This window comes from Carcharhinus amblyrhynchos, chromosome 3 (genome assembly GCF_965287045.1).
Source record: "Carcharhinus amblyrhynchos chromosome 3, sCarAmb.v2.hapA, whole genome shotgun sequence".
Lineage (NCBI taxonomy): Eukaryota > Metazoa > Chordata > Chondrichthyes > Carcharhiniformes > Carcharhinidae > Carcharhinus > Carcharhinus amblyrhynchos.
This window is the reverse complement of record NC_137326.1, coordinates 129,820,927-129,843,477: the sequence shown is the minus strand read 5'-3', so window position 1 is coordinate 129,843,477 and position 22,551 is coordinate 129,820,927. Positions and strand designations below refer to the sequence as shown.

Here is a 22,551-nt window from a genome sequence, read left to right as displayed (position 1 = left end):
TTTCTAATTACCCACTGCATCAGCATTCTAATTTTGTGTGATTCATTTATCAGGATGCCAATTCCCTCTGTAACAAAAGTCTGCATTCCCTTTCCGTTTAAATAATATACCGCCCTTCAATGCTTTCTGCCAAATTAAACAAATTCACACATTTCGCAGTTCTGGTTCATCTTCCAAATCTTTGCCTATTCAATTAACATTTTTATATCCCTTCAAAGGTTTCTTACCTCCTTTTGACAATTTACTTTCCTACCTTTCTAAAGTTTATTTGTTAGCTTCACAAGTAGACTTACATAAACACTGCAATGAAGTTACTGCGAAAATCCCCTAGTTGCCACTCTCCAGCACCTGTTCAGGTACATAGAGGGAGAATTTACCATGACCAATGCACCTAACCAGCGTGTCTTTCAGACTGTGGGAAGGAACTGGAGCACCCCGAGGAAACCCATGCAGATACAGGGAGATCGTGCAGACTCTGCATAGACAGTGACCCAAGGCTGGAATTGAACCCAAGTCCCTGGCACTGTAAGGCAGCCATGCTAACCACTGTGTCACCATGCCACCTCGTGTCATCAGCAAATTTGGCTATCATATATTCAGTCCCTTTATCTAAGTTATCAATATAGACTGTAGACAGTTGAGGGCCCAGCATTGATCCCTGTGACACACTACTGGTCACAGCATGCCAACCTGAAAATGACTCATTTATCCCTACTCTCTGCTTTCCATTAACTAACCAGTCCTTCTATCCATGCTAATATGCCAAGCCCACACCAGGAGTTCTTATTTTGTGTAGTAATCTTTGATGAGGCACCTTACCAAATGCTTTTTGGAAATTTATTTAGTTACTTCCTCAAATTGAAAAACCCATATTGAATCATTGTACCTCTATGATTTAAGTAACGTACTACAACCTCCTTAATGGTGGATTCTAGAAATTCCTTTAGCACAGCTGTTAGGCTAACTTAGCCTTTGGTTTCCTCCTTTCTGGAATAAAATTGTTACACTTGCTATTTTCCAAACCACTTGATGGCACAGGGCTGGCGTGGTGGCACAGTGGTTAGCGCTGCTACCTCACAGCGCCAGAGACCTGGGTTCAATTCCCTGTTTGGATCATACCCCGTGCGGAGTCTGCATGGTCTCCCTGTGTTTGTGTGGGTTAAGTGCATTGGTCATGCTAAATTCTCCCTCAGTGTACCCAAACAGGTGCCCAAGTGTGGTGACTAGGAGAGTCTCATAGTAATTTCATTGCAGCGTTATTGTGAGGCTACTTTGTGTCAATAATAAATAAACTTAAACTTCCCTTCCAGAATCTGAGAAATTTTGGAAGATATCTCTACTGTCTCTGCAACCCTAAGGTGCAGGCCATCAAGTCCTCAGCACTTGTCAGACTTTAGACAAATAGTTTTCCCACTATCTTTTCTGTGACGATTGAGATTGTTTTAAGTTCCTCTCTCTCTTTCACCTCTTGATTTTCAAGTGTTTTTGGGAAGTTTTCCAAGTTTTCCACAGTGAAGACTGACACAAAACACCTGTTCAATAGTTCTGTCAATTGCTTCTTTTTTATTACTAATTTCCCAGTCTCACTTTTTAGAGGGCTAACACTGGTTTTATTTATTCCTTTTTAAATTCTTGGAGAACTCTGATGACCTGTTTTCATATTTCTAGTTAGCTTTCTCTCATGCTCCCATTTCTGCCTCTATTAAAATTTTTAGTTATTCTTTGCTGATTCTTAATCTGACTGATCTTTGGATGAATCACTAATCGTTGCAAAATTGTACATTGTTTCTTTCCGTTTGATACCATCTTTAATTTCCTTATTTAGCTCCAGATGATGCATTCTTCTCAAGAAGTCTTTCTTCCTCAATTGAATAAATCTTTGCTTAGAGTGACACAGTCATTGGCACTGCTGCCTCACAGAGCCAGACAACTGAGTTTGATTCCCAGTTTGAGTCATTGTCTGCGCGAAGTCTGCACATTGCACCTGTGTCTGCGTGGGTTTCCTCCGAGTGCTCCATTTTCCTCCCACAGTCCAAAGATGTGCAGGTTAGGTGGATTGGCCATGCTAAATTGCCCCTTAGTGTCAGGGGGACTGGCTGGGGTAAATGCATGGGGATAAGGCCTGTGTGGGATTGTGGTTGGTACAGACTTGATGGGCTGAATGGCCTCCTTCTACACTGTGGGGTTCTATGATTCTACAACTAAGTATCTCTTTAAATTTCAGCCACTACATCTCCATTGTCCTACCTTATGACTTAGGTTCACTTTAGACACTCAGCCTTCATACACTTATTTCTATTTTATTCTTTGTATTTATTTCATTTATTAGTGTCACAAGTACATTTAACACTGCAGTGAAATTACTGGGAAAATCCCCGAGTCATTACTCTCCGGCACCTGTACACAGAGGGAGAATTTAGTACCTAACCGGCACATCTTTCAGAGTGCGGAAGGAAACCGACGCACCCAAAAGAAACCCATGCAGACATGGGGAGAACATGCAGGTTCCACCCAGACAGTGACGGGGAGTTGAACCCAGATCCCTGGTGCTGTAAGGCAGCAGTGCTAACCACTGTGGCACCATGCCGCCCCACGGTTTAAAACGCAAAACACAAGTCTTGGGCCCACACATTTCACCATCAAACTGAATGGGAGATTGTATCATGTTACATTCACAGTTGACATGAGGCTCTTTCACTGTGAGGATATTGATTAATCTTCTTTCATTGCACATTAACAGGTCTACCTTACTCATTGATGCTGGAATGTACTACTCTGAGAAATTGTCCCAAACATACTTCAATGAACTCATTTCCGAGTCTATCTTTACCTACCTGATTTGCCCAATCTATTCCTATCGATGAAAGTCATCCATGATTATGCTCGTAGTACCTTTCTCATATGCCCCATTTATATTTTCCTGGATACTCTGTCCTGAAGTGTAGCTGGTATTGTTTCTGCATCTTAAACAACAACTGTCCCTTTTCCTGAGATGCAGTGAAAAGCTGTCACCTGCCACTCCACTTCAATAAGTTTGACTCCCTACGGCAACCAGATCATTTGGGTACATCTCCAAACTGAAGTACTTATCAGGAAATTCCCCCCTTTTCAGAACAGTCTGTTTTATCTTAAACTAAAGGCATTTCAAGTCAGTTTATTTAATTTATTAGTCACAAGTAAGGCTTACACTGCAACGCAGTTTACTGTGAAATTTCCCTCGCTGCCACAGTCTGGTAGTTCAATGCACCTAACCAGCACATCTTTAAGAGTGTAAGAGGAAACCAAAGTACCCAGAGGAAACCCACGCAGAGGCGGAGAGAACATGCAAACTCCACACAAACAGTGACCCAAGCCGGGAATCGAACGCTGGTCCCTGGTGCTGTGAAGCAGCAGTGTTAACCACAGTGCTTGTGAAGATAACCACTAACCTTGCGAAGATAAGCATCCACGATAATGTGTCTAGTTCCTGTCATTTGCAGAGGAACACTCCCACTGACAGTTTTGCCTTCATTGCAATCTCAAACCTCCAGGCATGCTCCTAGTGAATGGAGAAGCAACTCCCAGAGGCTGATTGACCTACTTCTGCTTCTATGTCTGCAAAATACAGTGAACAGCTAGTAAGGGAAATATAACCTTACTGAATGAGGTTAGATGGATGGAACAGCACATCAATAGCAGGTATGCTGCCCGAGTAAAACTTCAAAATCACAGCTCTAAGTCAGCGACATGTTAAAGCTGGCTATCGCTGTTCGCAAAAATACCCTGCCTGATGCAGTCTTTGTTATCCTCCAAATAAAATTCATAAATGTTAGATTAAAATGCAAATTTCACTATTCTATATATAAATGTGCATGCAAATACACTTTTGTAACACTATCTTTTAATCTAATTGCTTCACATACTGTGGAAACTTAAAAAGGAGTGGCATACCTTTGAAATGATGTGGGTATGCCGGCGTTGGACTGGCGTAAACACAGTAAGAAGTCTGACAACACCAGGTTTTAGTCCAACCGATTTATTTGATAATAGACTCACAAGTTTTCGGGGTTAGCCCTTTCGTCAGGTGAATGGAGAGTTCTGGCCTCAGTCAGAGCATTTAAAGCACAGACAGTTTAGAGATTACTGATTAGAATGCGAATCCTTACACCTAACCTGCTGTTCAAGACCTGAAGTGGCTGACAATGTGAGTGGAAGGAGCACTGATCACAGGTTACAGAGATGTGTATTGTCTCCAGACAGTACAGTAAGTGAGGTTTTGCAAACCCAGGCAAGTCATGGGGGTTACAGATAGTGCGACATGAACCCAAGATCCCTGTTGAGACCGTCCTCATGTGTGCGGAACTTGGCTATCAGTCTCTGTTCAGCGACTCTGCGCTGTCGTGTGTCGTGAAGGCCGCCTTGGAGAATGCTTACCCGAAGGTCAGAGGCTGAATGCCTGTGACCACTGAAGTGTTCACCAACAGGAAGGGAACAGTCTTGCCTGGTGATTGTCGAGCGATGTTCATTCATCCGTTGTCGTAGCGTCTGCATGGTCTCCCCAATGTACCATGCTTCGGGACATCCTTTCTTGCAACGTATCAGGTAGACAATGTTGGCCGAGTTGCAAGAGTATTTACCGTGTACCTGGTGGATGGTATTCTCACGTGTGATGATGGTATCCATGTCGATGATCCGGCATGTCTTGCAGAGGTTGCTGTGGTAGGGTTGTGTGGTATTGTGGTCACTGTTCTCCTGAAGGCTGGGTAGTTTGCTGCGAACAATGGTCTGTTTGAGGTTGTGTGGTTGTCTGAAAGCAAGAAGTGGGGGTGTGGGGATAGCCCTGGCGAGATGTTCGTCTTCATCAATGACATGTTGAAGACTCCGGAGAAGATGTCGTAGCTTCTCCGCTCCGGGGAAGTACTGGGCGATGAAGGGTACTCTGTCCACTGTGTCCCGTGTTTGCCTTCTGAGGAGATCGGTGCGGTTTTTCGCTGTGGCGCATCGGAACTGTCGATCTATGAGTCGAGCACCATATCCTGTTCTTATGAGGGCGTCTTTCAGGGTCTGGAGGTGTCTGTCACGATCCTCCTCAACTGAGCAAATCCTGTGTATACGGAGGGCTTGTCCATAGGGAATGGCTTCTTTAACATGTTTAGGGTGGAAACTGGAGAAGTGGAGCATTGTGAGATTGTCTGTGGGCTTGCGGTACAGTGAGGTGCTGAGGTGACCGTCCTTAATGGAGATGCGTGTGTCCAAGAATGCAACTGATTCTGGGGAATAGTCCATGGTGAGTTTGATGGTGGGGTGGAATTTGTTGATATCATCATATAGTTGTTTCAGTGATTGTTCACCATGAGGCCATAGGAAGAAAATGTCATCGATGTATCTAGTGTATAGCATTGGTTGAAGATTCTGTGCAGTGAAGAAGTCTTGTTCAAACCTGTGCATGAAGATGTTGGCATATTGAGGTGCAAATTTGGTCCCCATGGCTGTTCCGTGTGTCTGGATGAAAAACTGGTTGTTGAAGGTGAAGACATTGTGGTCCAGGATAAAGCGGATGAGTTGTAAAATTGCATCTGGAAACTGGCAGTTGTCAGCATTGAGTACTGAGGCAGTCGCAGCAATGCCATCGTTGTGGGGGATGTCCTTCCTGTTGGCGAACACTTCAGTGGTCACGGGCATTCAGCCTCTGACCTTCGGGTAAGCATTCTCCAAGGCGGCCTTCACGACACACGACAGCACAGAGTCGCTGAACAGAGACTGATAGCCAAGTTCCGCACATATGAGGACGGTCTCAACAGGGATCTTGGGTTCATGTCGCACTATCTGTAACCCCCGTGACTTGCCTGGGTTTGCAAAACCTCACTTACTGTACTGTCTGGAGACAATACACATCTCTGTAACCTGTGATCAGTGCTCCTTCCACTCACATTGTCGGCCACTTCAGGTCTTGAACAGCAGGTTAGGTGTAAGGATTCGCATTCTAATCAGTAATCTCTGAACTGTTTGTGCTTTATATGCTCTGACTGAGGCCAGAACTTTCCATTCACCTGACGAAGGGGCTAACCCCAAAAGCTTGTGAGTCTATTATCAAATAAATCGGTTGGACTAAAACCTGGTGTTGTCAGACTTTTTACCATACCTTTGAAAGTCAGCCCTGGCAACTTAATGCTCGTAAGGATGTGCATTTTTCTGGAGGCTTGAAGGCATTTAAATAGAAGTTTTCAAAAGCTAAGCAATTTTTTTTATTTGTTCATGGGATTCACCTATCGTTGGCTAGGTCAGCATTTATTGCCCATCCATAATTGCCCTTGAGACAATGGTGGTGAGCTGCTTTCTTTACCCACTCCAGTCCCTGAGCTGTAGGTATATCCACATTGCTGTAAAAGAGTGTGCTCCTGGTTTTTGAACCATGATGATCTATAGGGTGCTGTTAATGATTCCATGCTTCTCTAGGCTTCTAGCAATTAGATAATTGGTAATTAATGCAGTAAATCGCAATCAGCAATGAAGATTGACAGCAGAGAATAACATCGTTATGAACGCTGATCTTCACAAGACAATAATGATTCGAAGGGCAGTGAAGGAATGGTGAAAAATTTCCAAGTCAGCATGGCATGTGACCAGAAGGAGAACTTCCAGATAATGGCATTCCCAGCCATCCGCTGCCCTTGTCCTTCTAGATGGTAAAGGACCAAGGTTTAGACAGTGCTGTCAAAGAAGCCTTGGTAAGGTACTGCAGTCCACCTTGTACTACTGGCACTATGCATTGGTGGTGGAGGGAATGAATATTTGTGGATGGGGTGTCAATGAAGTGGGCTGCTTTATCCCGGATGGTGTCAAGCTCCTTGAGTGTTGTTGGAACCGCACTCACCTAGGCAAGTTAAGAATACACTTTTGCACCCCTGACCTGTGCCTTCAGGATGGCGGACAAGATCTGAGAAGTTCAGAGATGAGTTGCCCTCCGTAGAATTCCCAGCCTCTGATCTGCTGTTATGGTAAAGTAAGTAAAGTCTCTTTATTCGTCACAAGTAGGCTTATATGCACACTGCAAAGAAGTTACTGTGAAAATCCCCTACTCGCCACAGTCAGGCATCTGTTCAGGTACACTGAGGGAGAATTTATCCTGACCAATTCACCTAATCTGCTCATCTTTGGACTGGGGAGTGGCCCAGTTCAGTTCCTGTTCAATGGTAACACCCAGAATATTGATAGCAGGAGATTCAGCAATGATAATGCAATCCAATGCCAAGAGGAAATGGCTAGCATATCTCTTGCTGTCATTGGCAATTGACGCCATCCAGGATGAAGCAGCCCACTTCATTGACACTCCATCCACAAGCATTCACTCTTTCCACTACTGATGCACAGTGGCAGCAGTGTGTACCATCTGCACGAGGTACTGCCTAATTATGCAGCACGAATATTACTTGGCACATATCAGCTGATTATCTCCTGCGATATAGTCTCATGGGTTCTTTGAGGAATTTTGCAAGCCATTAGCAGAAGATAACTTTGTGAGTCTCAATTGCCTGTTACCCAGAAACATTAGACAAATTGGCTACATGATGCGATATAACAACAACAACTTGGCTTATCTGCACGACGAATAATGTGAATAATTCAAATCAGGTAGCAAATTTGCAGGAACAAGTGAATCTTAATTTTAAGTGGGTGCATTACAGGAAATAAATTAAAAATGAGCTGAGATGCAGCACAACCAGTTATCTGCTGTATTTAACCACATCATTGTGGTGTGCATAATCTCTCATATTCATGATGTTTCTGGGGTCCTGAGGAAATGATACACAAGACAACCTCCCAGTGTGTTTTCTTTGCAACTTAAATTCACAGTAATATTTACAAAATAGAACTTATAAATAATAATCATGTTTCTGCATTTACAAATTCAATCTTTCAAATTTTTTTTCTATTCCGTCTGTTGTCATAGAAACAGAAAATAAGTGTAGGAGGGGGCCATTCGCCCCTTCGAGCCTGCACCACCATTCAGTATGACCAAGGCTGACCATGCACTTTCAGTATCTCACTCCCACTTCCTCTCCATTCCCCTTGATCCCTTTAGCCACAAGGGCCACACCCTCTGCAACGTGCGCTGTGAGGCAGCAGCACTAATGCAAGGAGCAACACTTTTCACTGTATCCCAATACATGTCCCAATAATAAATCAAATCAAATCAAATAAAATGGTTCATTCTGGAAGAAGTTACTGTTTCAAGCTGGTTGGCATTTTCCTGCTTAAGAACATAAGAACATAAGAACATAAGAAATAGGAGCAGGAGTAGGCCATCTAGCCCTTCGAGCCTGCCCCGCCATTCAATAAGATCATGGCTGATCTGTCGTGGCTCAGTTCCACTTTCCCGCCCTCTCCCCATAACCCTTAATCCCTTCTCTTATCAAAAACCCATCAACCCGCTTCTTAAAAATATTTAGCGAGGCAGCCTCCACCACTTCAACGGGCAGAGAATTCCAGAGATTCACCACCCTTTGAGTGAAGAAGTTCCTCCTCAACTCCGTTCTAAACCGCCTACCCTTTATCTTGAGGCTGTGCCCCCTAGTCCTACTGTCTTTTTTGAGCGGGAAGAGTCTCTCCACCTCTATCCTATCCATCCCATTCATCATCTTATACGTCTCAATGAGATCTCCCCTCATTCTTCTAAACTCTAACGAGTACAAGCCTAGTTTATTCAGCCTCTCCTCATAGCTCAATCCCCTCAACTCCGGTATCAGCCTAGTAAACCTCCTCTGCACTCCCTCCAGGGCCAAAATATCCTTGCGCAGGTGCGGCGCCCAAAACTGCACACAGTACTCCAGCTGCGGCCTCACCAATGCCCTATACAGCTGCAGCAAGACCTCCCTACTTTTATATTCAATCCCCCTCGCTATGAAGGCCAGCATCCCATTCGCCTTCCTGACCACCTGCTGCACCTGCAAGCTGGGTTTTTGCGATTCATGCACAAGGACCCCGAGGTCCCTCTGCACCGTCGCCTGCTGCAGTTTTTCGCCACGTAAGTAATAGTCCTTCCTACCATTCTTCCTACCAAAGTGGACCACCTCACACTTGCCAACATTAAATTCCATTTGCCATTTCCTGGCCCATTCGCCCAGCCTATCTAGATCCTTCTGCAGACTCTCCACACCCTCCGCACAATTTGCCTTTCCCCCAATCTTGGTGTCATCAGCAAATTTCGACACCCTGCACTCGGTTCCCTCCTCCAGATCATCTATATAAATGGTAAATAGCTGAGGCCCCAGCACCGACCCCTGGGGCACCCCACTAGTCACCATCCGCCAATCCGAATAGCACCCATTGACCCCCACTCTCTGCCTCCTATTTGACAACCAATCCTCTATCCACGCTAACACCCTACCCCCAACTCCATGTCCCCTGACCTTCTGCAATAACCTCTTGTGAGGTACCTTGTCAAACGCCTTCTGAAAATCCAGAAAGACCACATCCACCGGCTCTCCTCTATCCACTGCCCTAGACACATCCTCATAGAACTCCAGTAAATTTGTCAGACACGACTTCCCTTTAATGAAACCGTGTTGCGTCCGCCCTATCAAGCAATTCCCTTCAAGATGCCTCGCAATTTCCTCCTTAATGACGGATTCTAACATTTTACCTACCACAGACGTTAAACTAACCGGCCTATAATTCCCCGCCTTTTGCCTGGCACCCTTCTTAAACAACGGCGTAACATTAGCCGTTTTCCAATCTTCCGGCACTTCCCCGGAATCCAGCGACGTCTGGAAAATAACCACCAAGGCATCCACTATCACCTCCGCCATTTCTTTCAGAACCCTCGGATGCATTCCATCCGGAAACTTTTCATGCATTTCTGAGTGGCCACCTCGCATTGGTGGAATTCTGTCCACAGCTTCCACACTGCAACAAATGATCTCACAGCACTTCCTGCTTGGAATTTTTACATTTGCTAATGAAAAACGTTGTCCAGAAATTGGAAGAACAAAAAAATTAATTGCCCAGATACGGAAATCAGATAGTAATTCGCCCCTACTTACCTTTACATATGTAATCTCAGTCTTGTCACTTGTGATAGGAGGGATCAGTGTGAGAAGCAATCATAGCAGAGTTTAGAATCCCAATAGGGAAACAGTAGATAATATCGCCTCTTATTCTTCCTGCTTTGCATAGAACCTTTGCCAAAATTGTAATTAAAAGCAGCCAAATTAAATGCACTGATCAAGATACATTTAAAACAAGGAAAGAGGTCTGTGCTTGGTTTAAGAGCCAGAAGATATATGCTTTCCAAATGGACATGAGAAGACATCTTGCAACCAAAGCACAGGGACAGGGGAAGGCCATTCACCCTGCTGAGCCTATTCTGCTATTCAATTATATCCTGGCTGATCCATTCATTGGGGTTCATTAACCTGTAATATCCTTGACTAAGAAGGAAAGAATCAGTTACGCACTACTGGCAAAAACATTAATGAGCACGGGAAGGTTACACCTGAGCATGAAGAGAGGTTGAACCAACAGATGAAGAAGCCCCATGTTGTTTGCCTCGACAAATTCTGACCACACTCCGAGGGAAAAAAAATGTCAAATACGACAGGCTGAAACTGAAAGGAAATGTGCAGAAAGCATGACAACCACATTGTGCAGCATATCACCACAAATTTAGAGACATGAAACTATCGGGGTTCCTCTTGGGTGGTCCAGGTAACTGTTCTGGAACAGTGATGGCCTGCTCCCCAGAGTTCCTCATGGGAGTATGGCAAAGAGGAGTCATGAACCACATGGTGAACAGGTAGCCCTCGTTGTTCATTCCAATGATTGTATTTTGAGGAGGAATGAGTCTGATGCAGGCCTGTACCTTGACCAGGTGGACTTCCAAGGCAGCAAAGTCACAGGCTGTTCCAAGTTACTCCGAGGCACCCTGAGTGAACTGCCTTATATACACTTGCAATGATTCCTTAGAAGAAATAGCTCAGTTGGGAGAGCATTAGACTGAAGATCTAAACTTCCCTGGTTCCATTCCAGGTTTCAGCATGAGCCCCTTTGCCATCCGCTCATTAGTACTGTATTTTTAACCACTGGTGATGTATCTTTCATATTTGTACTTTGAATGTTTGTAATTCTTTCGTAATAACTTACTTGTAATAAACAAAAGAAACCCCCAGGTGGGGACAGCTATGCTTGATTACCAATTTAAAGCATGTCTTTAATTGCAGCACAAATTCAACACGAACACTCATCCTGAGCCACATATCAAACCCTTGTCACCAAGCAGCCAGCCTCAGGTTCATCGTAGTGGCTCAAATACAACAGGAATAGCTGACAGGGCATGATGGAATGCCAAGATAGTCAGTATTCACCAACATGATGTTCTGCGCATGGTTACACAGACACTGCACATTCTTGAAATGTCGATCCCTGCAGCTCCAGTACATCTCACACTAACATGTAGCGCCCTCAGAGTCCCAAATATGCAGTCGGTAGCTCCCTGTATGATCCAAAATCCCAACACCCTGCTCTTTCCATTTCCCTCTGCTTTGAGAGAAAATGAAGAAGTCCCTTTCCCGAGTGTCCAGGGCCTCTGTCACCTCCCTAAGGCAGTAATGCACAGTGATCTTGGGCATGTGGCAATGTTGCCGGCTGCAGCCATGTAGAATCGTGAAGTTTGGAAATTAAGGATCTCAGTGACCTCGACGGCTCCTGGTAGTGCTGCCCTTGCCCAGCACTGTGGCTGCAAATCAAGTGAGGAGGTAGCATAGCTCAACTATCAACTCCCATCACTGGGCGGCGCAGTGGCACTATTGTTAGCACTGCTGCCTCACAGCTCCAGGGACCCGGGTTCAGTTCCAGCCTCGGGTCTGTGTGGAGTTTGCATGTTATCCCCGTGTCTGCGTGGGTTTCCTCCGCGTGCTCCGGTTTCTTCCCACAGTCCAAAGATATGTAAGTTAGGTGCACTGGCCATGCTAAATTGCCCCTTAGTATCCCGGGAAATGTACATTAGAGGGATTAATAGGGTAAATATGTGGGGTTACGGAGGTACGCCTCATATGGAGGTTGTTGGCAGTGCAGACTTGATGGGCCAATTGGCCTCCTTCTGTACGGTAGGATGTACTATGGTATTCATTGCTCATGTCTGAAGTGGTGGTAAGAGCAGTGCTCCTTGAATACCCCAAGCTTTCTATTAAGAGTCCTCCACCTCCTCCTCAGTATACCACTTCCCTTCTCTGCTCCATCTCCCTGAGGTGCTGCAGCCCAAGAGGGATGGGATAACTCTAGCCTCAATGAGTGAAGGGATGCTCTATGCCCAGAGGACTTCGAAATCCAATCACCTCCGGGGGCAAAGCCCGGTGTGACTCCTTCCCAACTCCAAAAGACATTTCAGAACTCCTCCAATACAACACTGAACTTACACTAACTCTGCAACAGCTGAAGTAAAAGGCACTGAGACATATTTAAATGAGCACTTGAAATGCCATTGCGTACAAGGCTCAGCACCAGAAGGAATGTATGATGCAAGGGCATCCTTAAAACAAGCTTTAAAGCATACCACCTCAAGCTTAATGAACAAGTTTAAATTGCTACGGTATTTAAATTAACATTCCAATACTTTTGTCAGAAGAAATTAACTATAACATACATGCATACAGATCTGCTTAGGTAGGCAGATGTCACATTTAACATTTAAAGCACATTGCAATTTTTAACCAATCCACATGACTGTTGCACACTTGTCAAAGTCCAGCATCAGCAACCTGTATCTCCAGAACACAACCACAAGATGATTTTGCAATCACATACATTGCTGAGTCTACAAGACAGCAAACGCAGACTTTATGGGGGGGATTTTACTGGTGTGTCTGTCAGTTTTGCACAATCCCACCGGAGGCCAACGGAGAATGCCGTTCTCCGAGCCGAGCCCTTCCTCGGAATTGAGGCCAGCCGACAGATCAGCCATGATCTTATAGAATGGCGGGGCAGGCTCGAAGGGCCAGATGGCCTACTCCTGCTCCTATTTCTTATGTTCTTATGTTCTTATGCTGGTAAAATTCCAGCCTATGTCTGCTGTTCATTCTCTCGCTGTCCCTTTTAGTACAAATGAAACACAGATTTGCCATGGTATTGCTCAAGGTAAATAAAGTTTGAAGTTTATTTATTGGCGTCACAAGTAGGCTTACAGTAACACTGCAAAGAAATGACTGTGAAAATCTCCTCGCCGCCACACTCCGCTGCCTCTATCTATCCAAAACGTCTTTCGGACTGTGGAAGCAAACCGGAGCACCCAGAGGAAACACAAGCAGACACGGAGAGAACTTTCAAACTCCACACAGACAGTGACCGAAGCCAGGAATCAAACCTGGGTCCCTGACGTTGTGAGGCAGCAGTGCTAACCACTGTGCCAGACTCACTGGCTGGTATTTTATGACCTTACTCGGGCAAGGCTCGTAAAATGCCGCCCGAGGCCAACAGAGAATTCCGTTCTGCGAGCCACGCCTGCCTCAATTCCAGGGCCGGTGTGACAGTAAATTTCCTGCAACTAGCTCAGTCAAGACATTCAGAGAAATCACCCATTGTTTATAAATTGCTTTCAGAGCTTCTTTGTTCTGGTGAGACCACATCAATAAGTCAAACCTCCCCAGTTACACCTCAACTTGAAAGCCTTGCCTGAGATGACTTGAGACAAATAGTCTCCTCCAGGTAGATCCTGGGGCTGCTGTGAGGGATGGATACACCATCTCAACAGCACAAAGGATGGTCTTTGTTTTGTCATTATCCCTGTTTACTGAGCTTTGCAAATTATTAAAGTATTCAATATTTTTGATATTTAAGAAAAACTAATTTACCAAACTGAAAGTTATGCTGCTGAAGCATATGAATTTGAAAACGGAAAATATAATTTGCAACAGGAATGCAGTGGCAAAGTGGTATTGTCATTGCAACAGTAATCCAGAGATCCAGGGTAATGCTGTCGAGACCTGGGTTCAAATCCCACCACAGCAGATGGTGGAAATTGAATTGAATAAAAATCTAAAATTCAAAATCTAATGATGACATGAAACCAGCCTCACTTCCACTGACTCTGTCTACACTTCCTGCTGCCAACATAAGTAAGGACCCCAAGCACCCTGGACATTTTCTCTTCCACCTTCTTCCATCAGGAAAAAGATACAAAAGTCTGAGTCACGTACCAACCGACTCAAGAACAGCTTCTTCACTGCTGATGTCCGTCTCTTGAATGGACCTACCTTGCATTAAGTTGATCTTTCTCTACAGACTAGCTATGACTATAATACTACATTCTGCACTCTCTCGTTTCCTTCTCTATGAACGGTATGTTTTGGCTGTATAGCACACAAGAAACAACACTTTTCACTGTATGTTAATAAACGTGACAATAATAAATCAAATCAAATCAAACCAAAATCCATTCTTGTAAAAACCCATCTGGTTGACCAATTTCCTTTAGCGAAGGAAATCTGCCATCCTTACACGATCTGACCTGCATGTGAGTCCAGATCCACAGCAATCTTAAATGCCTCCTCAAGGGCAATTAGGGATGGGCAATAAATGCTGTCCCCAACCACCGATGCCTACATCCCTTAAAAGAATTTTAAAAACACTATGTACCTGTGTGCAACAAGCTTAGAAGGATAACATTCAAGGTTAAGGGGCAGGTGCAGGAGAATGGGATTAGCACAGGCCTTCAGTCATAGTTACTGTTGGTGCAGACCTGATGGGCTGGAGGGTTGCCTCTGCGGTGCATGCCTCTATGACTCTATGACATGCTGGTGGATGAGATGAAGTTGAGTGGAAGGACGCTGGTATGAAGCTTTGACTCTGGCATAAAACAGACATATCTTACATCAAAAATGGTCTCCTGATGTAGGCACTAATTTTTTTGTTTTAAACGCACTGCACAAAATCAAGGTAGTGAAGGAACCATCAATGAGTCATGATGTTTTATCAATGTTTGAGTTCCCAGCAGCTGGAAAGTGTGATCTTGAAAGGTGACAGATTGATATAGATCAAACTATACTGAAATCTTCAAAAGGGCTGAATGAAAAGATTGTTTTCGGATACATTCAAAAGCTGAAGGCGAAACCCTGTTTTGAATCAGGTTAACCGAGATGTTCAAGTGAGATGGGGCAGCGAATTGGAAAAATCTACCTCTCTTATGCACATCTATTGCATGCATAGAAACAAGATAAGATAGAGTACAATAATTTTAATTTTGGCTGCTCAACCTCTACTTCACAAAATTCAATACAAAAATTATATTTAACTCATTGCCACACAATGGCACGGAGGCGCGGTGGATAGCACTGCAGCCTCACAGTGCCAGGGACCTGGGTTCGATTCCAGCCTCGGTCTGTGTGGAGTTTGCGTGGGTTTGCTCTCACACAGTCCAAAGATGTGCAGGTTAGGTTGATTGGCCTTGCTAAATTGCCCCTTAGTGTCCGGGGGGCTAGCAGGAGAAATACATGGGGCTACGGTGATCGGACCTAGATGGGATTGTTGTCTGTGCAGCCTCAATGGGCCAAATAGCCTCTTTCTGCACTATGAGGATTCCATGATTCTGCAAACAATTTGCACTTATGTCGCATCATTAACATAACAAAATATCCCAAAGGGCTTTACAGGAGCAATTGCAAACTAAATCAGAAACCGAGCCATGTGAGGAGATAGTAAGACAGATAATCAAAAGCTTGGTCAATCCGGTAGTTTTTAAATTAGCAGCTTACTGGAGGAGAGAGAAAATGAATGGTTGATGACAGCACTGCCATCATTTAGGAACTAGGCAACTGAAGGCATGGCCAATAGTGGTCGGGTGATGGGAAATTGGTCAGGATTGTAAAAGCGCAGATATCTTGAGAGAGTTGAAACGTTGAAAGAGTTTATGGAGAACTAAGGAATTTGAAAGTAAGCACACAATTTATAAATCTGAATCAGAGACAGGTCAGGTGCCAACGTAGGTCAGCAAAGCACAGGATCAGTGGGATGAATGTGACTTGGTGCGGGTTGGCGTCGATTGGGATGTCTGATGGGTGGAAGGTGGGAGGATATGATGTGGATGTGCCGGCATTGGACTGGGGTAAACACAGTAAAAAGTCTGACAACACCAGGTTTTAGTCCAACCGATTTATTTGATAGTAAACTCACAAGCTTTCGAGGGGACTCCCTCTTCGTCAGGGCCAGAACTCTCCATTCACCTGACGAAGAGGGAGTCCCCTCGAAAGCTTGTGAGTTTACTATCAAATAAATCGGTTGGACTAAAACCTGGTGTTGTCAGACTTTTTACCAGGTGGGAGGATAGCCAGAATGATGATTGGAACAGTCCAGTTTAGGAGGTAACAGAGACCAAAGGTTTCTACGGTGGGTGGCACGGTGGCACAGCTGCTCACACAGCTACCTCACAGTACAAAGGATCTGGGTTCAATTCTCGGCTTGGGTCACTGTCTGTGTGGAGTCTGCACATTTTCTCTGTGTCTGCTGCGGTTTTCTCCCACAGCCTGAAAGATGTGCTGGTTAGGTACACTGGCTATGCTGAGTTCTCCCTCAATGTACCCAAACAGGCACTACAGTGTGGTGACTAGAGGATTTTCACAGGAACTTCATTGCAGTGTTAATGTAAGCCTACTTGTGACACTCATATATGACTCTTGAACCATCCCTGTGCGGAGGTAACTGCCCTCAACCAAAGAGGGTTAAAAAAAAGTTATGGCGCTCCTCATAGCCCTATTTGGGCTTTAACTTTGAACATTATTGGACGTGGTTATAATGTTGTTTGTAGATCAAATAACTTTCTGATTAAAATATTCATTCCCTAGCCTCACAGAGAAAGACAGACAACACTTTTGAGATACTGCAGGGCTGCTGGCACCAACCAAACTACTGAGTTCTACTTTAGAAGAAATGCTAAGGGAATTAGAAGGAAAGAAAGGGAAGTTGCAGCACTGGGAAGACGTGAATTCTTAAATCATGCTCACTATTTTTGTAAAAGGGGGACAGTTCAGCATGTTGCAATAACTGTCAGGACGCCGCACATAAACTCTGGCATCACTCACATTACACACAACGTCGGTGAAATAGGGTCTGAGGCACTGAAAGCTGCATTTCGGGAGGGACTACAGCTTTTCTAATGATCAGAAAAAGGAGCCAAGCTTGCACGAGGTGCTCTGGATGCTGAGTGCAATATCAAACATGCAGAGCAGCAGCGGTCGAGCTCTACCAAGGCCCCAGTTTCGCCTACGTCAATCAGCTAATTTTCTAAAAACCACACATCCCACAGAAAGCCATATTCTGAATGAGGAGGAAAACATGAGCAAAGAGATAGGTTTCCGCACGACATTGCTGTCGGCAGCACAGTCCCCAGACGGCCAGCCGCTCCTTCACATGTAGACAGGGCTCCAGATCTAACACAACTTACTCAGAAAATACAACTATCCATTTCATGAATCAGGTATGGAATTCCCTTTTCTTTATGTCACTACCTTGTAGGCACCAACCGACGCGACACTCGGCATTCAAGGAAGCAAAGCATTCGGGTGTGAAAACCAAACATCTTTAAACTTTGTTGTAAAAACATCATATGCGGCGTTAGAACAAAGCCCTGGAGTAAATTTTAAGCTTTGGATGACGTTTTGGTGGTTATTTTCTTTTGTGTGTGAGACTCAAGAGCTCTGTGAACTATTTGTGGAGTGCTTTAAGCGTTGATGTTTATTTGTTTCTCCAGCCGCTGGGTTTATTTTGTCGGTACAGTTTTTTTAATAAAGTTTACAGTTCTGAGGGAAGGACAGGAAGGGACGGGGTGGTTTAACTATCCTGACGATGGTGCGTGTGTCTGTGTGCATGTTTGGGATGACTGTCAGCAGAGACCAGGCAGGGCCAGAGTCATTAATCTGAGTTGACTACATCAAGGTTATATTGTTCCTGTATTGGATTATCAGTGTTTATGAAATAATATTCTGTGAAGAATTTCATTTTGTTTTTTTGTGGTCCCAATCCATCCACAAGGCTTACAAACGAGACCCAAACAAAGCCAACTGTGGTTCTCAATATGTGGGATTCCAGGATTTTAAGCTTTATTTACCCTATGAAAACTTTTAACGCAACTTCACCACCAAACGTAACAGCGCAGCAACCGGTACACAAAAAACAGAAAATGCTGGAGAAATTCAGACAGCATCTGTGGAGAGAGTCTAGGGCCAACATGTTGAGCCTGGATGACCTTCCATCAGGGCTGATACCAGCAATAGGTGTCGCTGGCCTAACATGAATTAATTCACTTTCTCCAGTGTCATTAGACCGGCCAACTTGCAGAATTACTATTTTGACTTATTATTGTCACATACAGTGAAAAGTATTGTTTTTGCGCGTTATACAGACAAAGCATACCGTTCATAGAGAAGGAAAGGAGAGAGTGCAGAACGTAGTGTTACAGGAATAGCTAAGGTGTCGTAGTTAGGAGAGTTTAAAAGAGTGAGAGTAACAATTCAGAAGCATAGAACGTGGGTAAAAGATAGAATTAGCAGCTTGCAAGAAACCGCCTCGCTCGGTGTCATCTTGAGCAAAATTGTGTGCTCCAGCTGAACGATTTGCTGCTCTGGCGTTCTGCAGTGTTGCGGCCAGCACCTTTATGTGGTTTAATTTGTTTCACTTCCTCCTCCACTGTAAGTCTCAGGAGGGCTTGTGACATCAACATTTCTTTCTGTTTCACTGACTTCCGTTTGGCAGAAGCCAATGTTTAAAAGGCTCCGAGTGTGTGCGTGTTTTCAAAACGGAGAGACAAGTGGTTCTGGAAATGGGGTTGGGGGTGGGGGGGGGCGCAGAATCACTCGGCTCTCCTGAGTAATTAAGCAAGATGCCTCGGGCAGAAAGATTGTCTCCCTCACTCGTCCCTTGAGCATTGCAAGCAATATGAACAGGGGAGTTGGTTTGGAGAGGGGGCGGGGGGGGGGAGGGCGGAGTGGACAGGAACTCCTTCACACCCCTAAAATCGACTTTGACAAAGTCAAGGTTTCCTTTGCAGCCCCGGGGAGGTCCTTGAGAATAGGGTTTTGCAGATGACATTGTACTGAATACACACACACACACACACAGTTCAAACTTTAGAAAGCAAACAACTCATACTTCTGGTAAACTGAAACAAGGCAACTGCTGAACGATACGTGTGAGTAATAAGGGAAATTCAGACAGGGACTACAACATAACTGGGAATGTACAGCGTGGGCTGGCGTGTAAAAGTGACACATTTGACGAAAGAGCAGGCAAGGTTAGCGGGGTCGCTGAGCCTAACTTCCAAAAAAACCTCATCATTACCGTTCCACCACACCACAGGTGACCCATTTATTAACTCATCTAGTATTTCCTACAAGCTACTTCCTACTGAGGAGAGCAGAGATAGGAGGCTGATACTTCCTTTCTCAAATTCAGATGAGCAGTGGAGGGTTCTGTTGCCGACGTTAAGCTGCCTTTTTCGAAAAAGTGGGAGGGGGGGGGGACACAGCGATACGAGTGGCTACCCTCCCTCGGAGGCGGGCGGTAACTCCAGAGTCAGCGAGAAGCGACTTTGATTCAGACAAACAAGTTGTTTCGTGAGCCCCGGCTGAAGATTTCAACAGTTGCGGGCGCGTTGTTTTACCAGCACAGTAAGTCTCCCTGTCGTTGCTAATTTGCTGAAGGTCTCTGAATTTATTATATTCGGGTACGGGCAAAATGCTGTGTTGAGATGTTGGAATCTGAAACAGAAACAGAAAATGCTGGAAAATCTCAGCAGCTCTGACAGCATCTTAAAGGGTGACCCTGACTGACTGATTTTGTTGTCTTATTAGGGGTTTTCTCACCCTTGTCTATATGAAGCCACCCAACTGTCTCCTGGACAGATTGTACACAACACCCCCACCACACACGGTGGCAGTGGTTAGCATTGCTGCCTTACCACGCCAGGAACCCAGGTTCCATTCCCGGCTAGGGTGACTGTCCATGTGGAGTTTGCACATCCCCCCACACCCCCCTCCCTCCACCTCCCCCTCCCCCTACCTCCCCCCTCCCTCAATGTCTACCTGTGTTTCCTCCAGGTCTTCTAGTTTCCTCCCTGTGCAAGTCAGATGGATTGGCCATGCTAAATTGTCCCTTTGAAAACCAGGGGATTAGCGGGGTGAATAGACAAAGTTATGGGGATAGGATGGGAGTGCTGGTGGTGTAGGCGTGATGGGCCAAATGACTTCCTTCCACGCTGCAGGGATTCTAATTCTCAGTTTAATCTAAAATTAGAAACGCCTAAATAATTGATTGTCTATGATTTACAACTATTCCAGAAATTCATTTTCTATCTCAATTGCTGCTCCCTCTCTCGTTTCAGATCTTGGGCTTCACATTTTGTTTCTTGCTTGACAATGAGTTCGAAACCATCTAACAGCTCCAACACGCCATGTGAGATCAATAACAATATGGAAGCGTTCACTTATTTTTATTACTTAATCTTCCTGACTGGCATTATTGGAAGCTGTGTCGCACTTTGGGCATTTATTAGCCAGAGGAAAGCCAGGAAATGCCTCAACATCTACCTGATGAACCTACTGACTGCCGATTTTCTGCTGAGTCTGGCTCTGCCCTTCAAAATTGTTGTAGACTTGGGAATTGCTCCGTGGGATTTGCAGGTGTTCCACTGCCAAGTTACAGCTTGCCTCATCTACATTAACATGTATTCGTCCATTATCTTCCTGGGCTTTGTCAGCATTGATCGATATATCCAACTCTCGGGAAACTTGAGATTCCAGCGGATCCAGGAACCAGGTTTCGCAAAAATGATGTCCGTGGTGATCTGGGCAATGGTCCTGCTGTTGATGGTACCAAACATGGCAATCCCCACCAGGGACATAACAGCCAAGGCTTTCCTGAAATGCGCGGAGATAAAGAGTACCCTGGGACTGAACTGGCATGTCCTCACCAATTTTATTTGCATTGCAATCTTCATGAACGTTTCAGTGATGATCATCACCTCCAATGCCCTTGTGGTGAAAAAACTGTACAGGAACAAGGGGCAAGAAATGCAGAAAGATGTGCAACAAACTCTGAGACACGTTTCTATCCTGACCGGTGTCTACATCATCTGCTTCGTCCCATATCACATTGTCCGCACTCCGTACACACTAAGCCAATATAAGCCAGCCAGAGACTGCACCGTACAGCGGACCCTGTTCTATGCAAAGGAATCCACCTTCCTCTTGGCGATCCTCAATCTTTGTTTGGACCCGATTTTGTATTTCTTCCTCTGCAAATCGTTCCGGTCGAAGATCACCGAGACCTTTGGGTCAATAAAGGGGGCCAAAGGCAAGGAAAGTGAGGATGAGGAGGCAAGGACCGAGACCAATTTAACATTGTGCAACTAACCTGGACATGTTCCTGCCTCGTTCGCAGGCCTTTCCTGCAGACTTAGACAAAGCAGAAATCTTAAAACCACATGCACCAATTTTAAAAGGTGCTTTTGAAACTTTTATTGAGATAACAAATCTTCTCGACAAATAAGCTGCCAGAGACTTGCAGAAAGAGGCTTTTCTGAGTAAACTGATATAAAAAAACTCATTCAATGGGAGAAAAATATACAAAAAGGCTGTACCTGTACTTGCGATAAGAGATATATATAGCTTTTGTCACCTTTCAAGTATATAATTGTTGTTCCATATTATTCATGTATTAAGTGCTATTTGGAATTATATTTTCTATATATTATTTAATTAAACTTAAGTTTAATTAAGAATTGATTGGAGAAATAATTCTAACTCTGGTCAGGACATTCGCTTGAGGAATAAATATCTCCCATCTTGTCCCCTTATTTCCTTTTTTATAAAAGTTATAAAATTATTTATTTGTTATAAATGTAATTTAATAATAAGTATGATTTGCAAATATCCATTGTATGTTGTATGGTTGGGGGAATAGTTGGATTATTTATTGGGCAGAAAGGGACATAGATGGAGGTAACAAGTAAAACAAGTCACCTTGCTAAAGAGAAATGGGTGGGGGGGAGGGGGAAGGAAGGTGAGGATTTACTCAACATTAGCACTCTCTCCCCAGAAGCAGACTAGAGTGAATTGTTTAAATATGTTGTGGGCAGCCTGCCATCCAGGGGCCACATGTGATCCATCTGGGTTCCGATTGTGGCCCATGCACAGATTTGCCACATTCTGCTGATTTCCATCTGCGTAGTTTTATTTCTACTGGTCTGGCTGAAGTGATTTGCATGTAAAACATGGGCAAGTGAAGTGAGGTGTGTGCGGATTGCTCACAACAGAGTGTGAGAGCCATGCACTCCCTCTGTGTCCAAAGTTTAAATGTTTCTTTCATTTTTACCATTTGAAGTTGATGATCGTTCTATTAATATATAAATTATTAAGCATTTTCTGTAACTTATTAAATATTTGGCACATATTAAATGTATTTAATCTTATTCATGGGTGTTTAGTGAACTTCTTCACTCAGGGTAGTGATTCTACAGAATTCTCTACCATAGAAAGCTGTGGAGGCCAAATCATTGAATATCTTTAACAAGGAATCAGATAGGTTTCTAGA

At 44.4% G+C, this 22,551-nt stretch overlaps 2 protein-coding genes across 2 annotated transcripts in view; one reads left to right on the top strand and one right to left on the bottom strand.

The window, feature by feature from the left end:
• Positions 1 to 22,551, bottom strand: part of LOC145341129 (mediator of RNA polymerase II transcription subunit 12-like protein) — a 564,757-nt gene that overhangs the window by 380,322 nt on the left and 161,884 nt on the right.
• LOC145341545 (G-protein coupled receptor 171-like) lies at positions 17,351 to 21,613 on the top strand. The gene is made up of 2 exons (XM_080186521.1): positions 17,351 to 17,440; positions 20,342 to 21,613. The coding sequence occupies exon 2, from the start codon at positions 20,376 to 20,378 to the stop codon at positions 21,369 to 21,371; it is 996 nt and encodes a 331-aa protein (XP_080042647.1). The 5' UTR covers positions 17,351 to 17,440; positions 20,342 to 20,375; the 3' UTR covers positions 21,372 to 21,613.